The 27,696-nt window shown below is 40.9% G+C and overlaps 3 protein-coding genes, 1 long non-coding RNA gene and 6 other non-coding genes across 13 annotated transcripts; 1 reads left to right on the forward strand and 9 right to left on the reverse strand.

Annotated features, from left to right (window-relative positions):
- The first annotated feature begins 821 nt into the window (after positions 1 to 821).
- On the forward strand, positions 822 to 5,027 carry arl2 (ADP-ribosylation factor-like 2). Its single transcript, XM_061031517.1, has 5 exons — positions 822 to 927; positions 1,089 to 1,199; positions 3,536 to 3,698; positions 4,602 to 4,682; positions 4,828 to 5,027. Exons 1-5 carry the CDS (start codon positions 863 to 865, stop codon positions 4,960 to 4,962), a joined length of 555 nt encoding a protein of 184 aa, XP_060887500.1. The 5' UTR covers positions 822 to 862; the 3' UTR covers positions 4,963 to 5,027.
- Positions 5,028 to 5,793: 766 nt separating this feature from the next.
- LOC132959115 (small nucleolar RNA SNORD31) lies at positions 5,794 to 5,868 on the reverse strand. The gene has a single exon (XR_009666907.1). It is a non-coding gene; the product is annotated as a small nucleolar RNA SNORD31 (small nucleolar RNA).
- Positions 5,869 to 6,001: 133 nt separating this feature from the next.
- On the reverse strand, positions 6,002 to 6,076 carry LOC132959116 (small nucleolar RNA SNORD31). The gene has a single exon (XR_009666908.1). It is a non-coding gene; the product is annotated as a small nucleolar RNA SNORD31 (small nucleolar RNA).
- Positions 6,003 to 9,951, reverse strand: LOC132958521 (uncharacterized). 2 transcript variants are annotated; one of them, XR_009666791.1, is made up of 10 exons: positions 9,288 to 9,951; positions 9,036 to 9,068; positions 8,732 to 8,775; positions 8,498 to 8,545; positions 8,255 to 8,304; positions 7,713 to 7,985; positions 7,456 to 7,521; positions 6,916 to 7,047; positions 6,672 to 6,727; positions 6,003 to 6,558 (listed from the first exon to the last, which is right to left on the reverse strand). It is a non-coding gene; the product is annotated as an uncharacterized LOC132958521 (long non-coding RNA). The 2 variants fall into 2 exon arrangements; XR_009666792.1 differs by lacking the exons at positions 9,036 to 9,068; positions 9,288 to 9,951 and having other exon boundaries at positions 6,003 to 6,348; positions 8,732 to 9,029.
- On the reverse strand, positions 6,212 to 6,286 carry LOC132959118 (small nucleolar RNA SNORD31). The gene has a single exon (XR_009666910.1). It is a non-coding gene; the product is annotated as a small nucleolar RNA SNORD31 (small nucleolar RNA).
- Positions 6,801 to 6,873, reverse strand: LOC132959117 (small nucleolar RNA SNORD31). The gene has a single exon (XR_009666909.1). It is a non-coding gene; the product is annotated as a small nucleolar RNA SNORD31 (small nucleolar RNA).
- LOC132959119 (small nucleolar RNA SNORD22) lies at positions 7,232 to 7,356 on the reverse strand. Its single transcript, XR_009666911.1, has one exon. It is a non-coding gene; the product is annotated as a small nucleolar RNA SNORD22 (small nucleolar RNA).
- On the reverse strand, positions 7,832 to 7,895 carry LOC132959113 (small nucleolar RNA SNORD29). The gene has a single exon (XR_009666904.1). It is a non-coding gene; the product is annotated as a small nucleolar RNA SNORD29 (small nucleolar RNA).
- A 796-nt stretch (positions 9,952 to 10,747) lies between the features above and the next one.
- Positions 10,748 to 15,635, reverse strand: sb:cb1058 (uncharacterized protein LOC394209 homolog). Its single transcript, XM_061030877.1, has 2 exons — positions 14,904 to 15,635; positions 10,748 to 12,343 (listed from the first exon to the last, which is right to left on the reverse strand). Exons 1-2 carry the CDS (start codon positions 15,558 to 15,560, stop codon positions 12,188 to 12,190), a joined length of 813 nt encoding a protein of 270 aa, XP_060886860.1. The 5' UTR covers positions 15,561 to 15,635; the 3' UTR covers positions 10,748 to 12,187.
- Positions 15,636 to 21,520: 5,885 nt separating this feature from the next.
- On the reverse strand, positions 21,521 to 27,144 carry b3gat3 (beta-1,3-glucuronyltransferase 3 (glucuronosyltransferase I)). Of its 3 annotated transcripts, none has more exons than XM_061031133.1 (8): positions 26,997 to 27,144; positions 26,479 to 26,586; positions 24,667 to 24,847; positions 24,386 to 24,569; positions 24,069 to 24,230; positions 23,838 to 23,924; positions 23,469 to 23,672; positions 21,521 to 23,191 (listed from the first exon to the last, which is right to left on the reverse strand). In XM_061031133.1, exons 2-8 carry the CDS (start codon positions 26,570 to 26,572, stop codon positions 23,093 to 23,095), a joined length of 1,011 nt encoding a protein of 336 aa, XP_060887116.1. In that variant the 5' UTR covers positions 26,573 to 26,586; positions 26,997 to 27,144; the 3' UTR covers positions 21,521 to 23,092. The 3 variants fall into 3 exon arrangements, with proteins under 3 accessions (XP_060887116.1, XP_060887117.1, XP_060887118.1); XM_061031134.1 differs by lacking the exon at positions 21,521 to 23,191 and adding an exon at positions 23,267 to 23,383 and having other exon boundaries at positions 23,433 to 23,672; XM_061031135.1 differs by lacking the exon at positions 21,521 to 23,191 and adding an exon at positions 23,274 to 23,383 and having other exon boundaries at positions 23,429 to 23,672.
- Between the last annotated feature and the right edge of the window lie 552 nt (positions 27,145 to 27,696).

Raw genomic sequence — 27,696 nt, forward strand, 5'->3', positions numbered from 1 at the left:
GGCCTCTATATATAGGCTATATGTATTTATATATTTTTTATGTTCAAAATAAAATAAATAATCATAAAACACAAATATGTAGAATAGCTGTTTTATGACATGGCATGAATTACTAAAGTTAGTTAATCCATGTGTATGATGACTCTTTAAAAAGTTTGGCTTGTATTGGATATAGTGAGGATATCAGTGTTAACCATACCATGGCTCAGAAACAACTTCATCTTTCAACTTTATTATTAGGTGAACATCATAAATTGAAGAGCAGAATTCAAACACGCTTGTGTTACTGTAATACACACAAGAAATCAACACGTCTGTGTCTTGCTCACTCGTGTGGTTTGAAGCGATAAGGAAACTGGCTCTTTAGTAAAAGGCCTACTGCTGTTTTTTTCAAAACTTCTGTTTCCAGGATTATCATTGCATTACCTTGACATGTGAAAACAGTAGGCCTGTATTTTCTGTTATAATGTGTCGTATTTGTATTTGTTTCTAGCTTTGACCACACTTTGAAACATTTTTTTTAAGCTTTAATACATCTCTAGATCGATTAAATCAAATGTTCAATTTTCACAATCGACGCGTGGTGGCGCCAGCTGCTGAGACACAGAGGAGCAGAGCAGCTAAAGACCACACCTTAAAATGCCCACTGACCAATCACCAGGCTCCAAGCGTCTCCACAACCAATCAGCGTTCGTTTTGAGAAATAGTCCAATCGCAAACAATGTTGGGCGGGACTTGAGTGTAATAGCCTCTTCCTAGTTCACAGTGCTGCTTATGGATGATGAATATCTTTAATACAACAGTATAACTCAGCGGTTGAATCGTATTGAATATCACTGCCGCTGTCCGGGACTCCGTCACGATGGGTTTGCTGACGATTTTGAAGAAGATGAAGCAGAAGGAGCGGGAAATGCGACTCCTCATGTTGTATCCTGGCTGTAATACTTAGCTGGAACAAGTAGCATGCACCAACGCTGTTACAGTGTATCTCTTATGAGCATCAGTAACTCCAGAGTTTTGAAATGTTGAGAAATGCATTGATTGTTAGAGTTATTGGAGTAGTTTGTCTTTAACCCTGGTCCGTGCAGAGGTCTGGACAACGCGGGGAAGACGACCATCCTGAAGAAGTTTAATGGAGAGGACGTCAGCACCATCTCACCAACACTGGGCTTCAACATCAAAACATTGGAGCACAGAGGGTAATACTTATACACACACTGTTAGACACTCATTCTGCATTCATTTCCCTCTCTTCCTATGACTACACAATGTGTTTGTCACTGTAGAAAAAGCAGAGCTAGGATACAATTCAGTATGAACACGCACACTACAAATAACAACAACATTTCTCCACATTTATCACTTTTTATTCACATTTAGAGAAATATTTGTGAACTTTGTCATGTTTACTTTTGTGAATAAAAATGTAAGATAATTTCACTGGCAAATATAAATGTTAAATATTATATCTAAATGTTGAATGTTTTATCTAAATTTTAAATATTATATCTAAATGTTGAATGTTTTATCTAAATTTTATTTTATTTCTTCTTTATTTCAAATGATTAAAAAAATAGATGAAAATGAATAAACAAATGGAAAAAAAATAAAAAATCTGTATAAAATTTAAAAAATTAAAATAAATGTTACAAATACATGTCCTGATTCTAAATATTTAGCTATGTTTCTAAACATTTAGTTTACATTCTATATATTTAGCTAAGATTGTAAATATTTATAATCAAAGCTAAATATATAGAATATAAACTAAATATTTAGCTTTGATTTCTAAATATTTAGCTTTGATTTCTAAATATGTATTTTTAACATTTATATATAACATTTAACATTTAGATAAAACACAAAAGTAAATATGACAAAGTTCACAAATATTTCTCTAAATGTGAATAAAAAGTGATTTTTTTTTTAGGGCTAAATGTGGAGAAATGTTGTTGTTATTTGTAGCGTGCGCAACTTTACAATCGGCGCCCCATAATTCAGTTCCCTGGCTCCTGGTGTTATACATGTTGGCTCTGCTTTTGGGGCAATAATTGACCAAAACTATCATAAATGTAATCAGTACACGTGTGCTTTTCTAACTGTGTCAAAAGTCAAGTCAGCTTTATTTGTATAGCACATTTATAACAGGAGGCGGACCAAAGTGCTGTACAGTAAATCAGGCAAAATACATTTCATCCAAAACATCATAAAGACACGTAAAAGCAAAAATTAAAGTAAATGAAAACACAAAACGATAGTAAAAGTTCTAGTAGACACTGCTGCTGGGATAAAACACTCAACTAGAGGTAAAAGCCGAGGAAAAGAAATGGGTTTTTAAAAATGACTTGAACTGCTCAGTTGTGGCAGCAGATCTTATTTTAAATGGTAATCTGTTCCAAAGTGTCGGAGCTGCAACAGAAAAGGCTCGATCGCCCCTCGTTTTGAGCCTTGTTTTGGGCACGTCCAGGAGCAGTTGGTTGGAGGACCTTAGTGCTCTGGATGGAGCATGAACATGTAGTAGTTCACTTAGGTAATGTAATGATTTAAAAGCCAGAAGTAAAATTTTAAAATCAATCCTGTAGCGAACAGGAAGCCAGTGGAGAGAACGGAGCACAGGGGTTATGTGGTCCCTCTTTTTTGTGCCTGTTAGGAGGCGAGCAGCCGCATTTTGGACAAGCTGCTGGCGTTGGGTGGATGACTGGTCCGAGCCCATCCATCCAACGCCTGCAGCTTGTCCAAAAGTCCAAATATATGCTATGAAAGCAGGCTTTGTCTCAAGAAACGTATTACAAATAATGAATAATTGCTTTAAACATTCAGAGCAAGGCAAGACCTCGTTCAGTCAAAACATATTATTTCTGTATTTCTTCTCATCTATGCAGAAGAACAAAAATAATAATAATAATAATAGACTTTATTTGGCATGGACATCCCAGATACATTGGACGAACCAGATGCATTGTTTAAGTGTTTTAGCAAGCATGCTAGTTCTCAACACCCTGTCCACAGGAGGCTTTTGAAAGGAAACCAATTAAGATAAGGAGAGAATAAATAAATAGACATAAACTGTAGAGCAAAGGCAGCATGATCAAACAATAAACCAGTCAGAAGCTACATTGTTTGAGTCCTCTGTTAAAAGCATTACTGTTGCTCTCTAGTTTTATGCCAGCGGGCAGAGAGCTCCAAAGTTTTGCCACCTATGCAGAGAAAGCAGACTGGCCAAAAGATGTCTTGTACATTGGGACAAGACAATCCACCGCTGATGGAGGCTCGTGTGACTGCCCTACGAGAGCTCTGACGCCTAATGGCTCATTCAGAGAACAGCGGTGGCACATGATTATACCTCCTTTTGTAAAAGTGCAAATTTGGTCACGTTCTTTTGGTGGTGTGCTCCTTTGTTTACCAAATTAGGGAGATCACGTGTTTTTCCTAGTTAGATCAATTATCAGGCCTTATTTTCCCTAAAAGTCCTCATATTATGTGCCCCCCCCCCCCCCCTCCCACCTTCCCACCTTCCTCTCTCTCTCTCTCCTAGGTTTAAATTGAACATTTGGGATGTAGGGGGTCAGAAGTCCCTGCGCTCCTACTGGAGGAACTACTTTGAGAGCACAGACGGGCTTATTTGGGTAGTGGACAGCGCAGACAGACTGAGACTGGAGGACTGCAGACAGGAGCTCAGTTCACTGCTGCAGGAAGAGGTATACACACCAAAAACACACGCACACTTGTTGAAGTAATGGAAATGTGAATGTTAGGTTCAGTAGTTCATTGAAAATGTAATATAATGCAGCTATATTATATGTCCCCTTATTTCTGAGTAAGATAATGGGTATGTGTCATATAAAGGGCTGCATCCTTCAGAGTGCGCATATGAAGGCTGATTTAGTTATTACAGCAACCAATCGAAGGATGTACTATTTTGAAAGCTCCTTCAAACGAAGGATCCGTTCGGTACATCCTTTGAGCCCCAGCATATTCCGGTATTCATTGCGTGCAACCCCTACTTTTTTTGTAAACCGTTTATTCATAATCAAAGTATGGCCAATGAAATGAAAGTATCAAACTAAATAGTAAGAAGAAGAAAAAAAGGCAACACCACGAATCAAGATACAGTGTGCAGCTTTGTAAACGACTGATTTAAGTTTGTCAGCTCATTCATGAAGAATGGGACTCAGCGATTCCAGCTGTGCATTTTTTTTAAAATGTAGGTTAGTGCTTTAATTCAATCGAATAATGACACATACTAATGTTTAAAACAAAACAAAAGGGGCCTTAATACTTCAAGTTATTATAGAAAATAATAGGTTGTGTGACGTTGGTTGTGTTGGCCAGTCCGGCGAAGCTTTTGTGGTTGCTAGGTGACAGGGACTGCGCTTAATAAGGGTGGGGACAGCTGGTGAAGCAAACGAAGAATCCCCCTTAGACAGGACCGCCTCACTGCAGTTCACTCTGAGGGCGTTTACACGGGCTAAGACGCCGAGTCCTACGAAGGATGCTGCGCCCAAAATGAGATTATTACACCGTTCAGAGCCGAAATCCACGTTTCATTACTTTCTCGTTGTAGCAGATTTGTAGATAAATGTGTCCTTTCCTTCATGCAGATGTTAGCTGGTGCAACACTGCTGGTGTTTGCCAACAAACAGGATTTACCAGGAGCGTTGTCAAAAGAGGCAATAAAAGAGGTGAGATATAAACCCTCATGACCGTGACATCACTTTAACCAGTGATGTGAAGGGTTCTTTTTTTAATATATTAGTGATATTACTATTCCTAAAATGTTCATGTCAGATAACAGTTAACCTAATCACTGTTGTGTGTTTCCTGCAGGCGCTGGCTCTAGATCAGATCAAAAGTCATCACTGGTGTATCATTGGGTGCAGTGCGGTGACAGGAGAGAATCTGTTAGCTGGAGTGGACTGGGTATTAGAGGATATTGCTGCAAGGATCTTCACCACCGACTGAGTGTCTGTACATGATTTGTTTGTTCCGTCAACCCTGATATTACAGCGTCATTGTTTAATGCTAAAGCCTTTTTCTGTTGATGAGCAGCTGTGATGTTTGATTACGTTCTCACTGGGTTTTATTACTCCTGACATTCATTTTCAAAGTTTTATAGTGGGGATACTGTGCAAGTGTGACAACTTGTGAAACTAAAGCAGGGTATTGCTTACAGAAAAGTGTTGGTTTAGTTTACTTTTTAAACACTGCTCACATTTGTTCCTTTTGTAAACCTCCATTAAAAGTTCATGCTTTCCGACATGTGATTGTATTTATTGTTAACTGGTTTCATGGCCCTGATACCTCAAGTACACCCTGTATTTCTAGAGCATGTTAGTATTATCTACCACATGCTGTGACAACCCTCCTCTACATCTGAGGACTAATGGCACATCTACGTAACACTATGCAGAAGTCTGATTGCCCCAGATTTAAAGCCAAACTATTGAATGCGTGCAATCACTTTAAACCAAATGTGAAGTATAATTTCAGAAAAATGTTGTTTTGCATCTTGGTTTAAGATACATCCCAATTTAAGGTCAGTCATTAGGTTATAGTTTAATGTCATGAAACCACAATGAAATTGTTTGGTATTGAGCTCAAAGATGTAGTGATGACACAATATGTAACATTTGATGCTTTATTGGAAATTTATACAGAAATCCATCACAATGAAAAATATGTTTCCCTAGAAGATCCTTTTGCCAGGGAACAGCAGCTAGTTGATTTTCAATCTGTAAAGAAAGACATAATTTTAAGTAAAGGAAAAAAATAACTTGGCATTGTTTAGGATAGTTTGGATCAGAGGGGATACCAATCAGTCATGAATCTTCAGACTGGGGCGGTAATAAGTAACTCATCACTTCCAAGAAACTGTCTAAGAAATCAATTCTTACCATGAAATGGCAGATCCAACTGGACGCTAAGAAAAACACAGAGCAAAAACTTTTTAAACAAAAGAAACTTGGGCCCAACACAAGTATACAATTCAAAGTTCTCAGTTGTTTGATCAGAGGGGATACCAATCAGTCATGAATTTTCAGACTGGGGCGGTAATAAGTAACTCATCACATCAAGAGAAGCTTAAATAAAAAAACTATATTCTTACCAACACTCCTCAGAAAGCAGCAAAGCCAACTGGACTATAAAGAGAACAGACAAACATTTAAAAACTCATCCCAACACATGTATACAATTGAAAACTTTCATAGTGGTTTGATCAGAGGGGATACCAATCAGTCATGAATCTTCAGACTGGGGCGGTAATAAGTAACTCATCACTTCAGCGATAGACTTTATGAGGCTCTTAAAATACTCACCACATGCAAACCATGGATTGTTGACTTCATCCTGCAAGGAAAAAAAAAAGATATATACTTTTAAGTCCATTTTGAAAGCAAAGCCAGACCTCTTAGTTGCGGCTTCTTTTTGATAACATGCTAATGATAGATGTCTGAAGACAGTCAGGAAGGGCCTTGTCAGTGATTTGTTCTCAGTCTCCATCAGAACCACAGCAGGTCACCTTACACCTGACTGGTGTTCAGGGTCCTCAGTGCCGGACTGGGTCAACAGGAGAGGAGGAGAGCAACTGGTAGGTATGGAATCTCCTTTCATCATGTGTACAGAAGCCTCAAACTAACACTGACCCCCCCTAAGCTGTCATATATATTTACCTGCATCAGTTCCAGGTGTGCACTGAGCCAGATGGAGATAAATAGAATCCTCACGCCTGCGGGGAAAAAAAAAAGTGTAAGGTTAAGTCAACCCAGTTTGATCAGTGTGACTTTTAACTCAAATTCAGTGCCATCAGAGGGGATACCAATCAGTCATGAATTTTCAGACTGGGGCGGTAATAAGAAACTCATCACATCTGCTAAAAGAGTGCCTCAACATTTACTACAGTCATCAGATACCCACCTCGTCTCTGGCAGGAACTGGACACTTCTGAGGGAGATGAAGATCAAGTAGTTGTCACTGAACATCTTCCCTTGAAGGCATTGCATGTCAGATAAATCATGAAGAGGTTCTGAATTGTCAGGCAGCTTGGCACTAAAGGATGTATAGCAAGGAAAGATTGGTTACATATTTGGAAAGACAATACAAATCAGAAAAAGAATAAATCTACAAGTCCTGGTCAAGAGTTGTTTATCTTCTTTAAAGATTGCCTCAAATCTAATCAAGCTTCAAATAATAAACTAATCTGAGAATAAAAACACATTGTGTCAATTTGGTTTCCATTCAGACTGTTGATGCCCAACAGGTCTTCCCCTTCTTGCCAAGGTAACGCCAGTGGGTCCACCTTTTCAGGTTCTGGCAATAACACAAGGCGTAAGACGTGTGCGGGTGTCATCACCAAGGAAACACAAGCAGCTAATCAATAGATGTGATCAGTGCTAGTCGTGTCATTTTTGGTTTGCCAGCTCATTTGGGACTCAAGCCAGCCTATATTAAACTCACCTTTGCAAACACCTTTCCAAGCGCTATGAGAAGAGTCATCTTCTGAATTGTTCCAAAGACAAGAACCTGTAACAGACGAGTGGTCAGTTCTGAGCGCCAAGTGACCCAACATGTCAAACTACTGTTGCCTGTCACTGATCAGAGATTCCGTTTCTCAACAGGAGTTCAGACGAACGAGATTCCAGATGTATCTCATCATTTCCAGTGACTTGGTACGTGACAAATTTTACAGAGTTTCTAACCTAGTGGGAGCTTACCTCAATCAAGGACACCATCATCCGGCTGCCAACGCAGGGAACAAATCTGTTGATAGAAAGGACATTGTAAGTTGACAGCCAAATAAGGTCCGACCAAAATGTTGTTATTGTGGAAAGTAGTTCCTCAGTTGTTCGTGTCGTTTCACATCGGTTCAAAGTGAGCTAAGTTCATCATCACTGGAACGGCATTGTGAAAAGAAATAAAACGCCTGAATATCACAAACTTACCACGGAGACTTCCTGAGGACCAGTCTTCTGTCTCCAGTGACAGCCCTGAGAAAGAAAGGAGTAACTCAGTAAAGTTTGACAACTGCCTTTTGTGGCATATATAACCCCCCAATGTTTGATCAGGGCTTTGGTGACAAATTGCCATGCGACATTAGTCGTCCAGTTGTTTATGGGTGTTACCCCATTTCATCCTCTCAAACAGTCAGAAACACCTTGAATACATTACTCTTAGTGTAACAATTAAAAGTAATGCCCCAAATTTGTTGGGAGGCATTTCTTATAACAGGTAGCTCAAAGAGCCCGTTAACACTCACATGTTGAGAGGTCCACAAGGCCTCCTGGAAACTTCTTGTCGATGTCCCATCTGGCCAAAAAAGGAAATGAAGTAAATCTCACATTTCAAAAGTGAAGTATATTTTTAGTTCCATTGTAATTGAGGGTAGTCAGAATGAAGGTTGACATCACTTTAATCAGGTATATGCTTGTCTTTCATTATAATCATCACAATAAAACCCCCATTACAGAATTAATCTGAACTAAAGCAATCATTTACTCACAGTAGAGATCAGATGAGCCACGCTGGAGAGGTCAGCTTGCAGAACAGCCTATAAAAGATAAATCCACGTTTAGTCACCCAGAAATTAACACGATTTTGTTTCCATGTCTGGGCTGATCAGATTTAAAATTTAGCATCATCAATGTCGGGCATATGCTTGTTTTTTTTTTATGAAAGTCACCAAGTGGAGCCCTTTATCAGCTACACATCTTTAGCGTTAACCAAGAGAGCTCACCTGCTAAGGTAGCTCCCGTCATCCTTGATCACCCTCGCTAACATCTGATGAGAAGAGAAGTTTTACATTTCACAACAGAACTTCGAACCGTGTCGTGCATTACTCTCTCTTAACTAGTTCGTTAGAGGTCACTGTAACATGCTACTCAGAATCTGGTAAAGAAATTTCTTCAAAGGGTTGATTCTGTTAGAGAGAGTTCTTTGATTCATCACTGCAGCACTGAGCTCCTTCACAGCCATGGAGAGAAGAGCTGAGCTACGGCAGAAAAACTTTGCAAGGTCAGTCTTCAACACGTGATAATTACCTTTGTGGTGTGTTTCCCACGATCTTCTTGCACCTATGAAAATAAAAAACAGAATTAATAAATGGGTTCAAGTCTACTTTGTGATGCTCACTTGAAGCTCGTCATGCTACTCAGAGGTTGAAGTTAAGTTTCCTCAAGATAGATTCAGTGAGAGAGTTCAAATTGAGCATCACAGTAGCATGAGGCTCCATAATAAACTTTCAATGCATATTACATTTAGTCATGTATTAAAGAAACCTATAGATAAATTACCTTTGCATGATGCAGTTTCATAATCTTCCTTCGCCATCTAAGATAAAAAAAAAAAAAAAAAAAAAGGTGCAGAGTCTAGTTTGAGCATGGTCTGCAAGCAGGTCGACTTCCTGTGTCAGGCCAACACGTGACCACTCGGGTGCAAGCGTGGTCACAGTGGGGTGAAAACAGTCACTACTTTATCGAAAGCGTCTCACATCAGAAGTATAAAAAGTACAATCACAGTCATTCAGTACAGGTCTGTGTATTCTCATCATTGAGAGACGCTGGTGCAGCTGCGCAGAATGAGCTGCGGCCATTTCAAAAAGTAGTGTCTTAAAATGCGTTCAGAAACAAATCATCTACAAATATCAAGTGCAAGAATGTTAAAACACATCGACTATGTTATTAAAGTCACTAAAAAGTTGATATTAAACTGTTTAGGAGGCAGATGGTGAAGGATTGCGAGCAGCTTTGGCCCGTGCTGCTCTGGGTAGGCAACCCCGCATATTACCGGCTAGCCTTCACACCGGTGTAATTTTTAAACACGCATTAAATAAATAATCTGAAATGCAAAAGAACTATAGTGTGAAGGAAAAAGCTATCCAATACTAGTTTGTACAAGTCTGCCACTTCAATAAACGATAATAGTTTAGAGAGAGTAGAGAGAAAGAAGTCTTACCATGAGCAGTGGAGGAGAGGAAGTGGAAGAAGGAACGGGGTCCGTCCGCTTTTATGTCCGACAGACTGGCTCCTCCCACTGGACGATATTGACCGGGAAAACGACTTTTTCCTTTCGCATGACCAACACGACATTTAACCCGACAGAAATAACATGATGTAGTCTAGTGAGCTCCACAACAACTTTAATCTTCAGTACGAAGAAATCTTTCAAGAGTTGGCAGACTTTTTTTGCAGGCCTACGTCATTTCCGTTACAGAAAGTTGTATTTCCTACTCCCACGTGGTGGCAGCAAAGATGGGCAACGAAATGGCTTGACATGTGACATTGGACATTTTTGTGTTTAGCTGGTCTTCTTCAGATGCAGAGAATGGATTTCTGCAGGACCTTATTTACATTTAACACATAGAGAGGGGTACAAAGAGAGGAATTCATCTTCACAGGTTAAAAGTTCTTAAATAAATGTAGCATGAAGGTCAATCCAAAACATGCACGTGTCCCAATAAAGTACAACATCACAACTAATGATGCCAGAACTGTATTATTATATTTATAAAGCTGTTGTTGAGACATGGGCTTACATTTGTAATGTTCCTTTATTACAAAGTTGCATTAAATATACACATATATTATTAAGCTCTATGGTGTCCTATCGAGATGTTTGTTGTACGCATTCATTCATTCTGATTTATCCATGTAGTAATGACTGACATTGGCTAAATTAATATATATATATATATATATATATATAAGATCTATTAAAACTGTATCTGTGAAGACAAAAAACAGACACAACCAGAACAATAAATTAAGTCTTTATTTACTCAGAGAAGTACTTCTGCAATTGATGACTTCAGAAGCTTCAATTATGAAACAACATTTTTCTTTTTTTTTTTAATAAAAAATTAACATATTTTTAGAAAATCATTATTTACAACCAAAACAAGTTTCTCCACTTTTTCAGTCTCGTCTACACGGTTTAGTAAGTACACTTGTTGTAATGCGAGAAAAAAACAAATACGCAGCAGTTAAAAGACAAAAAAGTCTATTTTAAGGATATCATATTAAATTTTAATAAGGCTTAATGTTGAATAAGATTAATCCTGAATCAATTGTACAATGTCCTCTTGTTCCAGTAGCATTGATACCAACATAAGTTCTTTCATACTTTGTTTTAGTAACCTGAGGACTGATCGTTAAGGCTATAAATTCTCCTCTTTTCAAATGAAACATTTTGTGCAGCAATAGTGACAACTTAAAACTCACACAGTGGGCTCTATGTTAGTGCTTAATTATAATCAAGATGTAGCTCATTCTGGTTTTCTTCCTTCATGCACGGAAACATATGCTCGCCTGCTCTGTCCCCTCAGGTTATAAACCTTCACCAGAACACACAGAGAGCAAGAAACATTATCTCAACTCATTAGAGCTTTTGTGTGTTTCCGTACTGATTGAAAAAGCCCTGACAACGTGGGTTAACACTGGTCAAAACTTCAATGTCTCCCCATATATTAACATACAGATGTGCATGTGTGTGTGCATGTGTTTGCTGTGTTGATCACAATCGCAGGTTTGTTCTCCTATCATTAACTCCCGATCACTGATTAGCTACCAAACAGCAACAAAAGGTATTGATTAACATACAGAAATAGATATTTCCACATCTTTAAGTCCACTAATCAGTCATAGCTATACGGTCGGAAAATTCCATTTTGGTTGCACATCAGCACTTTACTTGGGTCATAGTGCTTAACCACAGGATCCGTGCTCCAAGCTCTTAAAAGTGGACCAGATTTAAGACGTTAAGCATTTAAGACATTCTCGCAATGCTGACTAAATGCGTGAACAACAACATAGTAGAAGGGAACCAGAAGCAGCTGAACTCAGTCACACAAAGACCAGACTCTTGAGCTAGTCCCATTGACTTCAATGTCAAATCAACAGCTTGGCTATAACAGTTAAAAATAAAAAAAGGAAATACCTGCAATGCGTGTGCAAATTGATGTACACCATGATGAGACAAAGCAGTAAACTTTATGATGAGTAATTCAGCCTCATTAAATTACATAAATAATAAATATGGCCTGACGATTTGAACAAGTGACACAAAAGTTCCCATGGATGTCTTAGGCCTGGTCGTCCATCACTGTTCAGTAACAGGGAAGATTATTTAGTCATGATTTGAATGAAAAGAAAAACTGAAGCAGGATTCATTTTATAGTTCATGTCGCTCTCCAGTTCTACTGAAATTCCGCCAACACAGACGGGTGTAGGTCTTTCTTCTTTGACGCCGGTGAAGACGATGGCTTTGAGGACGATGTCACAGGTGTGAGAGTGACGCTGTAGAGGTTGGTGATGAAGGCCTCCCAGCCACGACGAAAGGCTCGGTCCAAGGCCTGATGGGAACAAGAGGAAGGGAAGGTTAGCAATGGAAATACAGCAATGTGGTTGACCTGAATATAACTGTTGTAGATATAACAGTGATACAAATCTCAGGAGATTTGTTGATTTGTACAGGTGCGTGCAGACGGGGAATGGGGAAATACGTCATGATAATGCCTCATGATAACACTGAACAAATAAACTAGCCAGGTTAAACACATCAACTCGATAGTACTAGAGGTTACACTGAACAAAAAAAGCTTGTGCTGCACTTCTTGGTCAAGTTGAGTTATACTGAATTGGTTGAGTTCTTGTAGATATGAGCAATTCAGACCAAGACACATTTTTTTAAACGGGCGGTAAACATGTTTATTTCTGCTGTCAAAATGGACATTTAGATACGGGGGACTAACGACCGAATTTCCCTCTGGGATTAAAAAAGTATTTCTGATTCTGATTCTGATTCAAGGTCTTTTGGAGGCGTCCTCAGGTGGACACTCAAGGAAATGGAGTTTTTGCACATCTACATTGGCTTCATTTTTTTAAAGGTTGCCGCTCAGCAACAACTTGACTTGACTTTCAGTGGACTGTTTATTTTATTGCTTTCCATAATCACAAGTTGTGGGTAGTACCTGGGGCTTTTTTTTTTTTTGTATCTGAGGCAATACTGTAGCTGGAGCCATAACGCATTGCTACTTGGAGGACACAGGACATCCTGCTTTCTAAAATAGTAGCAATAGCACTTGACCCAGATTTTAAAACAATGGAAAAACCATGTGGCCAATAGATGCAGATTTGAGTTTGTGACAAATTGAAGATGATGCCTCAGCACTGTGTTGCAGCAGTGCTCTGACAGTGACAATGCTTCAGTGTATATATTTTCCTTAGAATTCATTTAATTGTAATTGTGTGACTTGATTTTTTTTTTTTTTTTCACAATAAACATATTGTAAAAAAAAAAGGCAATGCTAACAATGTGATGAATAGGTACAAGGAGAAAATGTCAGAGCACACCTAAGTCATTAGGATTCATCCTTTCGGGAGCCCCTACCCCTAATGTCTGTACAAAATGACAAGCCAATGGTCACTGCCATCCCAAAGCCATACAGGCAGCTAATGTGACTAAAGATGCTGAGAATGTGGATCTAATGAATTATTTCCCCTTTTGCCATAAAGCTTCATATAATTACCCTGGAGGTCCCCAAGATAAACCTTCTGATTGTACTGATTATAAGGGAAACTAGGGACAAAGCCCTGAGACTTGAGATCATTTTGGTTAAGTCTGCTGATTTATAAGCTGCAGTTTATTTTCAGAACGATTCCCATTAAAGAATGAATAAGACCTAATTCAATTTTCTATTGAATCATGTTTATCTTTTTTTTTTTTTCTTAATTTCTTTTTGGGGCTTTTTGTGCATTTTTTTATCTAGACAGGACACTGGGGAGAGAGAGAGAGAGAGAGAGAGAGAGAGAGAGAGTGGGGAATGACATGCAGGAAATGAGCCACAGGTTGGATTCAAACCTGAACCTGGAGGACTACAACCTGTGCACATGGGGCGCGCGCACTAACCACTAAGCGACCTAAAACATGTTTATCTTTTCATAGATCCTTTTGTCTCCACGTGTGTTTTAGTATTTTCTGCCTTCTCAAAGAAGTAGTTCACATTTCTGCATGTTCAGCTAAACTAGCTGCGTACTAAATGTTGGATTTGGTTATACTAGCGGCTATGGGGCAACAAAAACTAAAGTATAAAAAAGGGCGGTCTCTGTTTTAAAGTGGAACAAAATGACATCTTTTTATGAAAGTAATCAAATAAAATAGAATCTAAAAAATGAAATGATGAAATTGATTGAGCCAGACGCTGAACTTCCAATATTACATCCAGGTTTATAACGTCTTTGTTGAATTTGTCCTCTATCTTCACAGGTCAGACTCTGAGGCCCCAGGTTGGAGATGATTGGCTAACAGCAGTGGAATGTTTTTATGGCGTGGTTTCAGTAGGCGGGTCAACACGGGCATACTTCGTTCCACTGATCAAAGGAGACGATATGGGAGGCACAGGAATGTCACCTCACCTCACTTCACGTGTTCCAATGGAAGCAGAAAATCTTAAGGAGCCTGTGAATCACGTGAAAGCACACGCCGTGCTCTCGCTCCGCTGATGGTTTCACCGCTAAAAGCCTGTTAGTTAAAGTTCTGTTTCATTATTTTCATGTCGTTAAAATGTGACGTCAAGGAAAAATCCTACCACAGGACATTATCTAACGCTTCGGTGACATGCACCAATGGCTGCAGCACATGGACCCCTTGTGGAAGTCTGTAATTAAGAAGATAGTTTCCATGGCGATTAATAACCCAGTGTGCCGATGATGTGAGAGAACTTTACCCCTCTGTTCAACAAACTCTGTCGACTCAGCTATGTAACCCTGAGGGGCTTAAAGTTTAACCAGGTTGGGTGATCCCAAATGGAATTTATGTAAATGTGAGAAACAGAAAGCAGAAGTTCATATTCTGTCATAGAAACAACAGGACAGCTCTTGTTTTGTTTATCTTTTTTTTCAGTTTCCTCTCACCTTGCGGTAGTTTTTCATAGAGTTCCTCTTCATCATCTTCATGCCCTCTTCTTGCTCCCTCTTTATCTTCCTCTCCTCCTCTCCTTCCTCTTCCCTCCCCCTCTTCTTGTCTCTGATCAGGACCTGGTCATCTGCGTCCCCTCGAACCGGGAAGTGAACGAGCGCGGGCTCCGTCCCGCTTCCGCCCGTCTCTTTCTCTTCGGCCATGTTCTCCATCTTGATCTCGATCGTCACCCCGCTGTCCTCCGGGACGGGCGAGTCGGTCGGACTCCCTCTGTCCGCGCTGGGCCTCTCATCCCGGGCCGCGTCCTCCTCTCCTCTCCCCTCCCTCTGCTTCCTCCTGGAGCTTCTTCTCCACCTGCTGCTCCGGCGGCTGGTGTTCCTCTGGAGGAGAGTCTCCCCGTCGTCTTCCATCAGCCCTTCATTGAAGTGAAATGCGTCTTCCCCTTGATCAGCCTGAGAGATGTCCTCTCTGACACTCCCCTCTGTTCCAGTCCCCTTCAGCTCCACTTCCTGTCCCCTCGCCTCACTATCCCCTTCTCCCGCAACCTCAGGCTCATCCAGGCGCCCGTAGAAGCCGCTCGACTTGTCCAGAAACTTTGGCGCCCTGATGGAGCTCCGCACAGAACTTTTCCGGGAACTCTTACCAATTGTCATCTTTTTGCTTCTTGATTGTCTCGTACTCTTCTTTTTTTGTGCAACCTCTGCAAGATACGGAGCACATGAGAGAGAAAAAAACAGTTTAATGCCGTTACACAACCCAACCTGAATTTCCCTCTTTTGGCCTCCTTCTGTTATGCGCTCACAGTCCTTATCATTTCATCGAAGCGTGCAGAGATTTTCCAAAGATGAGCTCAAGCTCACGTTGCTTCAGAAAGGGAAATAAAGCAACAACAAACCCCCCCCCCCCCCCAGTGCTTCTGCTTTGGACTTGACCATGTTGTGGTTATTTTCGAGGGAGGGTCAAAGTCAGTGTTATCAGGGTTTGTGTTGATAAGTGAAGTTAAAGACACGCTGTCCTTAACAACAGAACACAAACACACACGCATGCACAGGCTCAGACTTTGACACTGATTTAACCAGTTGGATCCTGAACAGCAGCCAAAATCAATGACTTCATATTGACTCTCCATCTCTCAGTGCCAAAGTCCCCCTAACTGTCGTTACGTTATTACAAATATTTCATAAAGCTTATCGAATCCAACTCATTAGCGCTGAATTAGAAAGATATGCTATCAAAGCAGGGTTATAGTTTTAGCCGTAAAAGGATAAAAGCCCTTCTGTCACTGACTGGGTGTTCCCAGAAGTTGAGAATGATTCAGGTTTTGAACCCGCAGAGAGAACAGAGTCAGAGTATATTCAGTGATAATTACCCCGTTCAATTCTATTCAGTACGACCTTACATAAGAAAAACAAGTCTGCACACACACTGCTCTATTTGTGTGCCCTTTTGGTCTTTCCTGGTACTGTTTCCTGGACTAAAATCATATCAGAGAAACACACATTTACTTTTATAGTTTGCCCACATCGGAGTTTACTGAAACCCTACGCCCTCACAGCTTTAGCGCTTTAGAAACAACTGGGGACTGTCTCCATTTCCCTGGATAGGAAATCATGCTTATTTGTCTTGCAGGAGTTAAATGGAAAAGATTGTTGTACCAGGATGTAATCCAGTTCACCCCGCTTTATCTGAGCGTCCATCTCCTGCTCCACCTGCTGCACAAGTCTCTCTCGGTATGTCACAGATACAAGGTCGCCTCGTGTCAGCTAAGAGATGCATTAAATGAGTGAATGATCCGCCCGCACAAATGAGTAGATGTCGACATTCACTGTCCGTCACTCTCATATGTGTTGACACTAATACAAGCAGCCTGTTAGCTTAGTTTAGCTTAGCATAATGAGCTATACTTGATTTATTCCCAGGGGCTTCAAAATGTTGAAAAATATGACTTGAAGTAAGAAAGATGCGGATTAAATATGCAGAACAATATATGACAATATGTTCAGAGAAAAATAAGAATACAATGAGAAATACAGTGTGATGTTTAACCACACTGTATTGTTATTGTTTTTAATTTATTTATTTTATGTCAAATTTTATTTTTAATTTTAAAGACACTTGAGTCTGTTTTTGCCAACGTCAATAACCTGCTTCCTATCACTTCTAAAGCTCATTAATTACCACTTTTTTAACTTGTTTTATTTGATTACTGCTAAAGCCAAATGATATAAACATTAGGTATGACTATAGTCTACTGCAGTGGTTCTCAACTAGAGGGTCGGGACCCCAAAGTGGGCCGCGGAGCCGTTTTCCAGCGGGTCGCGATCATGAGACAGAAAAAAAAAAAGTGTCAAAAAGTCTATGAAGCACTCTTGAAACATGTTGGTTTTGTTCCTTCTCTTTGTTCCATCCGAGGTCCAAGCTGCACTTTTTTGAATTCAATGAATCTGATTGGTTGAAAAAATATCAGAAGTCTAGGTCACGATTTTCATGAAGGAGTTATCGGTGGGTCCTTAGGCTAGACCAGTCGAGAACCACTGGTCAACTTTGTAGCGCTTGTTGGATGTGAGAACTATTATTTAGTTAACGATGCACCGATGCATTGTGGGAAGAAGCGTACAACTAATGGTCTGACAAACCAGCATGCATTGGGTTTAAAGAAGAAAAAAAAAAACACAATCGCGTGATCAAAGGGCAGAGAAAAATGTCACAAATAGTTTTTTCCACTTCAGATGAGCTCTCTGTGTCGCGTTCGACTTAGAAATCCCTCGATAACGAGGACGGATTAGCGAAGAAATGAATGATCTCAGACACAACCTCGCTCTTTCCTGCTGTTTGTGATGTAAAGGCTGTAAGGTGAAGCTTTGATATTTATCTTCTCATCCATCTTTGAGCGGGAGAGCACAGTTAAATATCACCCAGAATGAATTATGTTGAATTATCCCTTTAAGAGAGCAAATATATATCAAGACAGATGTTTGTCCGAAGCTCTTTTATACTTATACCTATGACAACATAAAACGAGTGAGGAGGTTGTCTCGTAAAAGTGTTGAAAAAGTGTTGAAAGTGGACTCTTTGTTTCATTGAATGATTGCACCAAAAGATCAACACTAAGACCACACCAGGACTCGGGTCCATATGATATCATTAAAATGAGCCTGCTGCAGTAATTAAGATAATTGAACTCTGTGCAGCGGTCAACTCATAAAAAGGAGTAGAGTAGATCTTACATAATGGGTCCAAAATCACAGATGTTATTGAAATGGAAGTAAATTTAAAAAACTAAAAAAAAAAGGGTGAGGTGACAATGAAGAGGAAGTAGAAGGTGAAACGACAGCAGGAAAGGGGAGCATCCTAAACGCCATGTAGAGAATGTAGGAAAGTCAACAAAATGATTATTAGAGCAACAAGCAGGTGAGGAAATCCTGCAAGACACGACTGAAAGAAAGACAAAATAATAAACTGTAAGAAGAAAAAAAAAACAAGCTTTAACTTCTTTTATATATCCATCAAATAACTAATCATTACATTAAAAAAGGAAATGTTAGATTCAGCAAAATGTAACACTTTCAGATAGCAAAGAGTTGCAAGTCTTACCTGGATTAGTGCTCTCGTCGTCTTCTTCTTCTTCTCCTCCTGTGTGTTTGTGTGTGTGAGTAGCAGTAAGCAATATCTGCTGTGTGTGTGACTGAGTGTGTGTGTGTTAGTGAATGACTGAGAGCCGGGAGCTCAGGATACTCCCCTCACACACACACAGCGTCATCCTCCCTCCCTGCCCCAACCTGCAGCTCTGTCGTCACCACACACACACACACACACACACACACACACACACACACACACACACACACACACACACACACACACACACACACACACACACACACACACACACACACACACACACACACACACACACACACACACACACACACCAAAGCACTCTCACTGTAAAGGGTTCTTTGTTTCTCTCTCTCTCTCTCTACTTAACCACACATTCCTCTTCTTTACATCCTACAACATACATTGACTTTATAATCTGTTAAGCAAATGTGGCGTACTGGGACTAATAAGCAAACATCCTGCTCTGGTGTCACTGGTTATCAATGGTTAACCGAGAAAAGCTGTCACATAGACCTGCAGAGTATAAAGATTGAACTTTCATTTTAATATGACCTTTAATGCCGAGCATTCGACCCCCACCTACGGCACAACTTTATTCCAGGAGGCTGTGACCTCAAGTGACCCACTTTTGGGGTCCCGACCCACCCGTTGAGAACCCCTGTGCACCAGCCTCAGCTGCCGCCAAACCAAGTTAAGGGCAACGCCACAGAACCGCAGCTAAAATCAAACATGGTCGTCAACACTGAACCTGCTTTACTCCGAGCAGATCAGCACTGTTGTTGTGATGTTGTTAGCGCTGAGCTCAACGGGCTTCACACGGAGTAGTGGGAAAATATCTGAGGACAAATTGATAAAGAATATGTCTTAAGACTGAGTCCAAAACACATGCTTATATTATTAGCCAATTATTATTTACGTTAACATTGCGATGACTGGATTCAAAGCTTGACCCAAAGGCAACTGAAGACGTCTTCCCCTCTCCTCCGAAAGACTTCTTTGGTTCTGAACTAACTGGAGGACGGAGATTCAATATGGTAGCTCCTTCCATATAGTCCATATCTGTGAATTGAATTCATTATGAAGAAGGTTGTAAACATACTTGCCATTAACAGATTTTTTTTTTTAAACCTGTGTTATTTCTTAAATCAAGTAAACTGCCTTTTTTTTTTTTAGCTTTACATACACTTAAGAGTCCGAACACTACTCTTTACTGATAAGCTATTATATCCTAATGGAAAATGTGTGTTTGTGAAGATAAGATGGGCGAGCTTGGTCACTCGATATTATCTTACTGTGTTGATAGTAAACACTGTGTCTGGGTGGGACAGGGAGTGCGAGCTGTATGTGTGAGTGTGAGTGAGTGTGTTGGGTAATGATCTACAAGTCAGCTCCAGCATGTACAAACACACACACACACTGTACCACTGTGAGGACATGCCAACATCGGGACCAGATACTATTGGAGTGAGTGATTTAAGGGTGAAAGCGTTCATCATTATAGCTTAAAGTAACAGCAATAAAAGTACTCTCTAGTGTTACAAGGTGTCTCGTCCAAACGTGTGTGTGAATATGTGTCAGTGAATGAATCATGACGGATCAAAGATTGTGTGTGTCTGACTCCGACTTCAGCCCCTCTTACTCACCTTCATCTTAAAAAGCCCTCTGCGTGATGAGGTAGGCTCTTAAATCCCCAACCCTCCATATATGGTCAACCAAGCGGGGAACTTCCTGTCAGGCCTGTGAAACACTAGCAGCTGTTTTGAGGTCAGAGAATCCTCACCCACGTGGGGGGTAATCACCGATGACAGTACCAGACGCCGGGAAGGAGGTTGCCATGGTGACTGACGAGCAGGGACAAGCGAAGGGATGTTTGGATCTGTTGTCGGGGGGGGAGGGGGGGCGATCAGTCCGGATGTCGATGTAGTGATGCTGGATGAAATAGTCAGAGACTCAGACAACACTGCATGACAAAGTGTGCAAAGTGTGACACTGCTAAGTATAACCTGACACACGCGGAGAACAGGTGTGCTGTGAGCTCATTGAACAAAAAAATAAATAAATTAAAAAACAAACACTGAGTCAGCATTTAGAAACTAGTTCAAGTGAGAATCAAAAATGGGACCACCTGCAGCAAAACAAGCCAGACCTTACATGGTCATTTTTCATTCGCAGTGATTTCAATCTTAAATTTCAAGGATGTGGGGACGACAAACCAAATCTGATCAACATCTACCATCTTCCACTTGTCCATTTTTTTTTCTCTTCACATCGCTCATTTATTGAATCGCCAAGAACCAAAACGACAACAAGTCTTTGCACAACATCTTGGCAACCACAACTAACCCTAACCCAAGAAAAACTAAATAAGATGCGATGACGTTACACTGCAAAGCTGAACTAACGCCTTAGTTTCCAACATGTCTCGTTAGTTTAATAAGTTATATATCAGGTCAGAATCATGACGTTTAATCAAACCTCTAATAAAGATTTTCTGGGCTTTTTTTTTTGTATTTTTAGAGAGTGGGGGATGACATGCACCAAACAGGATCAGGAGTCATACTGCAACCAGTGGTAAGAAAACTGCTTCATGGGGCGCCAGATCTATCAACTCAGCTAAACCAGCGCCTCATTACAACCTCTTTGTAGTCTTAAACACGAGAGGCAGCAATCAATTTAATTGGCAGAAATACTGTGTGTTAGTCATTCTCACCCTGCATGTTGAAAAGGTCTCGGTTGTCGGAACTTCTTAATTTGACCAAAAAACAACAACTGGACTTCATTATTGGCAAAGCTGATTTTCTGCGCTCATATCAAATTTGACATTTCAGAGGTACGAGACATTGTACGGGACTGCCATGGTGACATACACACACTACACAAACCAGCAGCAGAGACGAGGGGAGTCGTCGGTGCAGCAGCAGTGATGTAGAACCCAAATGTGAGGTTTTATAGCAGAAGATGGAAAAGACCGACACAGGATGAAAAAAAAACACTTTTTGTCATTGTCTAGGTTTATTGTCAAGGCCAAGGATAGACATGATCACATAGTACATTGTAGGAACAATATTACAGTAATAAATACATTATACACCAGTAAAGAACTGACTTACAGGCACTAAATACTAAGCAGGCACTAGATGTTTGTACACTATCATACAACAGTAGCTGAGGACCACTCGCTCTTGAATCATTCCGACCTCTGAGAGTGTCACTCGATGTAGAAATGAAACACTGCTTCTGTAGAGTACCAGGGATTCCCTGCCTGTTAAGGCTAATTCAAGTCTTTTTTCTTGTCATTGATTGGAGCGTGGAAATGTGGCAATGTCGAGCTTGTTTTTTCGTATTCACACACTGCTTATTGATATGAGCTTTTGTAGCGTTGCTCTCTTAATCAGAGCTTAACGATTGCTTTTCAAAATAAAAGTCCTATGTTTTTTTTTTTGTTTTTTTTTAAAAAGCGTCACTAAAACTAGAAATAATAAATAATAAAACGCTGATTAATTGTTGTCGTTGTGCTATGATACGATTGAAAGCCAACATTTGAGCTCTTGATGCTAAAGCTACACTGGGTGTGTTTGTGGTGTGTGTGTGTTCAAAGCTCAATGTTGCTAAGTTGCACAAGATGCGTGTGTCACACAGGTGAATGACAGCTCTCTAAATACAAGGCAGCAGCTATTTAGCATTTTCCTTTATCGACAGCTGAGTTCTAGGGGTTTTTTTCTTTCTTCGTGTATATTGATGACTGTCAAAAAAAAAAGCAACTTTCTACTACTTTTCTGCGAGATACTATGACTCTGACAGCGATAGCGGGCATTTGTATTAGACCCGGCTGTGAAGAGTAGAGAGTACTATCATGCCTAGGATGATGTTTATATGGCTAAGAATTTCTTTTAAAACAGAAGCCATGCATGAATAAAGTGCTCAGTTGCAACTATGCCTCCTTAAGGGTTGAGTGAAAGAGAATGTTAAAGATCAGCAGCTTCAAACAGAAGAGGCTGGAGGTATTTACCTTAAAAGATCTAACTGGAATGAGGTACACAGCAGGAATTCAATTGAGAACAAGCAAACATGTAGAATCTACTGGAATGGACGTCTGTAAAAAGATGCATCATGCCTCCATCTTTACGCAAAAAGTGTTATTAGTGGTGTAACAGCTTTGCTAAATTTAACACTGGAGCCCCCGTCAGGACTTTTTTTTTTTTTTATTTACTCCAGAGTTCATAAAAACAGAGATAAACTTATTCAGCCACTGAAATGAATGAAACCCCAAAACATAGACTAATATACAGCCAGCACAGTGGTAACAACACGCACGCTTCACTCAATATATACACACATACGTTTACTACCTGACACAGAAGAAAAACAAAAACAGAGTCATAAGGTACGTTTGTCCAACTCTGAGCAGTTTTTTTTTCTGTTTTACAGTATTTACATGTGCAGCATTCAACAGCAGAGTACGCTTTACAATGTGTGTGTGTGTGTGTGTGTGTGTGTGTGTGTGTGTGTGGGGGGGGGGAGGGGGGGGGATGTGTGTGTGTGTGTGAGACAACGTGTGTGTTTCTCAGACCTGGACTGCAGGGTCTGAGCCAAGTCCCTGAGCCTGCAGAGCCTCCTCTCTTTTCATCTTCGGTTTCTCCGTCCGCGTGTGCCACACCAGCACCTTCAACACAAAGACACACACACACACACACACACACACACACACACACACACACACACACACACACACACAGGACACACACACACACAATTAAGCGGCATAAAACATATGTTGATACGCCTAATCGAAATAATGATTGTGCCCACCGCAATATCTCATCAAAGTCACATCTAAAACAACCCGTCATGATTTCTCACACACACACACACACACACACACACACATACACACACACACACACACACACACACACACACACACAAACAGCCTCCCTCACCTTAGAGCAGTCGTCAGCTTTGGGCTCCAGTTCGTCCATGGTGACCAAGCCCTGGAGGAAGCTGCTTTCCAGGAAGCCCATTGGTGCCTCTCCGTCAAAGCAAGACTCCGGATTGGCCAGGACCAGCTTGAGGGACACAGCGAAGCCGGCCATGTCCATCGGGAAGGGGCGACTTGGACGCCAGCCAGTGTGGAAGCGAATCACCTTTGAAATGAAATTAAAAAAAAAAAAAAACAATTTAACAATATGCCACGTTGGTCATTGTTTATTGGAATGTGTCTAATAAATTCATTTTTTTTTACCTAAATGAACTGTAACTCTGTCTCCTCAGTTCTAAATATTCAAACAGGATTAAAAAAAAACACCTACTTTGCCTCCTTCAACCACAGGCCTCTCATATTTCATCCCTCCAACCAGCCCCACCGGCCACACAGAGACTCGCATGGTGTCCCTCATCTGAAAGAAGATGTTATTGTACATTTAAAAAAAACACACTTTATCTAGAATACAGTAATAAACTAAGCCCCAGCCCCTCCTGGTCGCCCAACCACTGCTGAGCATCATCAAAAATAAACAACCTCACACTCCTTTTTTACTCACCTCTTCAAATATCTGCAGGCTATACGTGTTATCGTCATCAGCAAAGTACACCACTCCCTGCTGGGTGTCTCCACCCGGCTGAGCTCTCCTGTCCTCTCGGAGCCACCGGAGGCCTTCGTTCCTCTGCTCAACTCCACGAGGCTTCAGCCAGCTGGGGTCGCCCTGAGGCCATGAGAGAGAGCGTTCAGACCAAAACGTTTAAAGACAAGCTTTTTGTTCATACTTGAAATGAAGCAAGAATCTGAGTTTAGGTGCACACATCAAAGGAAAGACAGATTTAATTTTTCTATCTCTAACTCCTTGACGTCTTGGCTCACCTCCTGCAGTTTGCGGTCCTTAGCGGTGGGCATGTGTAGATGTGTGTAGGCCAGGCCGCTCTTCACCAACAGGTCACCCACGAGCGGCGTCTTGTGCGGCGAGTCCTCCACCACGATCCAGTGGAGCTGAGGGACATGGAGGAAGGTCTGAGACAGACGAGTAAGCTCAGCCTTCTGCACCAGCCTGGACATGGGAGGACAGAAATGATTAATTGTGTGTGTGTGTGTGTGAGTGAAGTTAGACAGTTGAGTGGAGGGTGGAGATGACAAGCTCGGGCCACCTTGCATATGTTGGGGTGATTACAAAGATGGTGGGCTGGGACGGCTTTGCTGGCTGTTTCTGCGGCTGCTTGGTCGCCTCGGACTTCCTTATCTGCTCCTGAAGACGGTGCAGCTCGCCCCGCAGCCGGGATATGGTACGGTCTTTGGGCAAGTCGTGCTCTGTGCAGTCGCAGCGCTGACCTGCAACGCGGAAGAAAACAACAAAACAGTTCAAGCATAAAATCAAAGACGAGGGGGGGGACGACTTCCCTGCCTGGTCACAATTTCCTCTTTTGTTCCTGTTTTACTGTGTTGGATTTGACTATTTACCCTCCGTAACCGCTCTCGAAGTCCATCTCACCAAGCATGTTCCTCCAATGATATCCAATCACAAACAGGCCCATAAAGTGTGCGGCTCTACGCAGTTTGCTTTTGTTTAACATCTGATTGTGAAGAGTGGAGTTCTCTCAATGCTGTCAACACCTACTTTCCTGGGAGCTCTTGAGCTCTCTGAGGCTCCTCAAGATCGTTGGTTGATGGCCTGCCAGAACAAACCCCCCTCCTCCCCACCGGATCGTTGATGGACGGTTTGCCTCCCCGCAACCCCCTTGCTCCCTATCCCTCTTCCTGCATCTTATCCCATCTCTCCCCCTATCCCTTTCTAAGCCCGGCGCAGTCTAGGCCTGTGAAGGCTGTTTCGTCATGAGCCGGGGATCCGGCCGAAGATTTCTGCCTTTTAATAAGGCAGTTTTTTCTTACCACTGTAACTTTTGCTGCTTTGCTAAAAGTGCTCATGATGGATAGACCGGATCTTTGTAACATAACAATGAGTAAGGTCTTTTACCTGCTTTTTGTAAAGTGTCTCGAGATAACACTTGTTATGAGTTGACGCTATACAAATAAAAATTGATTGATTGATATAGAAGACGAGCTGAAAGAGCACTAGACTCCTTTTTTCAAGGTAGTTTAAAAAAAACCCAGACTGCTCAGATGGGAAACAAGACTTCCTCCGTGGAGTGAGCCAGCATGGTAACACCTCCACACTGTCTCTGTACGGCTGGAGGAATGTGCCTGAAATGCTCCGGTTTAAGCCTCCAACAACTCCGGACTGACTTGCACCTTGATCGCGATTAATATAGCGATCGCAAAGTGACATTTACAAAAATGGAAAACGCACAATTTCTTCACGGCGCTCTCAAGTCGTTATTGTTGTCACGAGAGGGCCAGCAATACAAAAAAACTACAATACCAGAGAGTGTTAGCAAGCTCTGCCACCTGTCACCACCAACTCTTAATAGGTGGGAATCATTTCACTCTTACTGCGTGGCACTGCCCGAAATGAATGATAGAGAACAGCTAAGATACGTAAACAGCAGCAGTGAACCAAGACGCCGTTATCCCTGTAGTGCACGTTGGTGTATTAAACACGCTTTGTGAGTCCCTTGAGATTTAGAAAGTGTCAAGTTTAGTGTCCACAAAGGCTGTACGATCATTTAATGAATATACTCCTGAGTTATTTCTTTTACTGTGTTATTGTGACATCAATGTAGCTACTTCCTTGGGTAAAAACAGTTAATCGGGGGGGCGCTGGTGGCGCAGTGGTTAGTGCGCGCGCCCCGGGTTCACATCCCACCTGTGGCCTCCTTTCCTGCATGTCATTCCCCTCTCTCTCTCTCTCTCTCCCTGATTTCCGACTCTATCCACTGTCCTATCTCTCCAATAAAGGCACAAAATCCCTAAAAAAAAAAAAAAAAAAAGTGACAATATTTCAGATTTGATTCACTTTTGTGACAGCTATGTGCACATGTGAAGTCTGGATTAAGAGCACTCACCGAGCTGCATCAGAGCGTAGACAAGGCCCATGAGGGAGACCATGAAGTAGAGCACAAACACAGTCTTCAGCTTCAGCTTCATCCTTGTTGCCATGGTACCCTGACCAGCTGGGAAAACAGAAAGTGAGATAAAAAACAAAAAAATGATCACCTGTCTCTGGGCTTTGCTCTGCGTATTTTTTAGTTGTTATATTTGGGGGTTTTTTTATGCAAGAAGTTGTAAAGAATGTATCTAACAAAATAAAATATCTTTAAATGTTCCTCCTGTTATTATGTGTCGATATTCAGTTCCTCATCATGCACTCATTTTAGATAGATAACCAGCTTTCTAGTTTAATTCTTCAGGGGTATTAACCTTGAATTTCCTGCAGCTGACTGGAGAAAGTCTAATCTAACACCTGGTTTGTGTTCGCTGTTCCTCCTCTGTGTGTACTTGATGATAAATCAGTGCAAGCTAAGCTACGCTACGTAAACAATTTATTTTAATACAAAATATCTCAGCTCAAATCTTCACGTACTCACCAAACGCGGGGAAAATTGCGGGAAACGAGAGCGCAACAGCTTAGAAATAAGATTAAAAAATCATGACATCTTGCACAGATGTGGGCAAAGGCACCTTAGTGCATCAGAGCATCCATTCATTCCGCTTAGATTGAACATTTCTTTTTTTTTGCAGCAATGTACCAACAACTTCCGGTTTAGGTGCAACATCGTAAAATGTCCCCCTCCCCCCCTCACCAAGATCCTCTGAAGTCGCACTTTTTTTTTTTCCGGGGCAACAGTTCCGGTGAACTAAAGCAAGTTTGAGGAGTGATTAAAATTCATTCAGATGCATAATACATAACATGTGAAGTCTGGGCTTATATTATAAAATGAAATTTAAGGAAAATAAAAATGATGCATTCTTAGGCAAAGCATAATTAAGTGTTCTGTTTTGTTTTTGAGGGGCAGATATTATAAGATTAATCTTCTTTCTGCTCCTTTTCATTCAAAATTTGAGATTTTATGTTTGTTTGTTTTTCTTAACTCTATTGTTGTTTTTTTTTAATGAACTAAAACTGACAAATAAAATAAAAAAAATAAAAAATTAATGTTTAAGTTTTTTTTGTATCTACCTACTTACAGGCTCAAAGTTTTAACAATCTTTAACTTTACAACTGTTGACTTAACATCTCATAGTTTTAAGTCTCAGGCAAACATTTAACTATTTTTTCTATT

This window comes from Labrus mixtus, chromosome 23, assembly GCF_963584025.1.
Source record: "Labrus mixtus chromosome 23, fLabMix1.1, whole genome shotgun sequence".
Lineage (NCBI taxonomy): Eukaryota > Metazoa > Chordata > Actinopteri > Labriformes > Labridae > Labrus > Labrus mixtus.